This window comes from Sphaeroforma arctica, assembly GCF_001186125.1.
Source record: "Sphaeroforma arctica JP610 unplaced genomic scaffold supercont1.1390, whole genome shotgun sequence".
NCBI classification, from domain to species: Eukaryota; class Ichthyosporea; order Ichthyophonida; genus Sphaeroforma; species Sphaeroforma arctica.
In genome coordinates, this window is record NW_014039168.1 from 14,445 (window position 1) to 15,758 (window position 1,314).

General features: G+C 40.1%; 1 protein-coding gene across 1 annotated transcript; it reads right to left on the reverse strand.

Moving 5' to 3' along the window:
- Positions 1–63: 63 nt before the first annotated feature.
- On the reverse strand, positions 64–993 carry SARC_10790 (hypothetical protein; the record flags this gene model as incomplete). Its single annotated transcript, XM_014295154.1, has 2 exons — positions 64–169; positions 857–993. 2 exons carry the CDS (start codon positions 991–993, stop codon positions 64–66), a joined length of 243 nt encoding a protein of 80 aa, XP_014150629.1.
- Positions 994–1,314: the final 321 nt, after the last annotated feature.

Sequence of the window (1,314 nt, forward strand, 5' to 3'; positions counted from 1 at the left end):
ATATATATATTTACATAATATATATATATATATATATATATATACTATGCTGTATCATAAAACTTACCATCGTCCACCGAAGGACTCTGTTAGCACAGCGATGCACCGTTCTACAGAACCCAGAACAGCCCTGTGGATCATAACTGGGCGCTCGATACCCTCGGTCTTACTGTAGTATAGAGTAGTAGAAATATGAGAGACTGATAGTTTGATAGAATCAAAGCAACCAGAAATTAAAGAGACGCTCTCCGTCGTCCTGTACAGCTATACAGCAAGCAAACGTGGGGCTTGTTAGGTGGGCCATACTACGAGTGATGCGTTTATTTTTTTCTTTGACACTGTAGTAAAGTGTAGCATACAAATATGGTGATCATAATTCGGTCCTATCACAATGAACGCGGCTCAAAAGATGTATGACAGCATTTATATATACACACACGCATACAAACAGACACTCGCATATATACACACACGTATATATACACATACGCATATATATACACACGCACACAAGCACCTGTCTTGAGCACAAAGATGCCAATGGAAGGCGAGAACAGAATTATTGGGAACGCTGAAGTTATATTGGATGAACGTGTTATCAGACAAGAATACACAGCCACATATTAACGCCAGCAGCAAAATACATATATATGCATACAAACGCATACACACATACACACCTAAATGCATACACAGACAAACACACATCCAGAAGCATAATTTGGAGAACGCACGTACACACATATACTCATACCGGAGCACATCTTGCACACACACACACATACAGAAGCATAATTTGGAGCACGCACGTACACACATATACTCATACCGGAGCACATCTTGCACACACACACACCTTTGGTAGGTAAGATCGAAGTTCTTGGGCAAATTGAAATCCAATTGGATAGTGGCGCACTGATGCTGTCGACCAATGGCGTCCTTAATTGTGATATCTATTTTAGGACCGTAGAAGGCTCCGTCACCCTCGTTCAGCTGATAGAATTTGGAGTGAGAATTTGGAGTGAGACTTTGGAGTGAGAATAGGCTATTACCAAAATATGGGTACTCAATTGTCCGACTATATACTTATATACACAGCATCCTCAATTGTGATGTAGGTTTTGGGACCGTAGAAGGCTTTGTCACCCTCATTGCGTTGAGAAAAAGAAGTTTGAAATCGAATCTAGAATGAGAATTACGTACGGTTATAATACGTGTACGTACATGTTTGACTACATACTGATTTAGATAGCAATTTGAACTGTGACATAACCTTTGGGAAAGCAGATGGCTCGGTCAATCTAATCTCATACA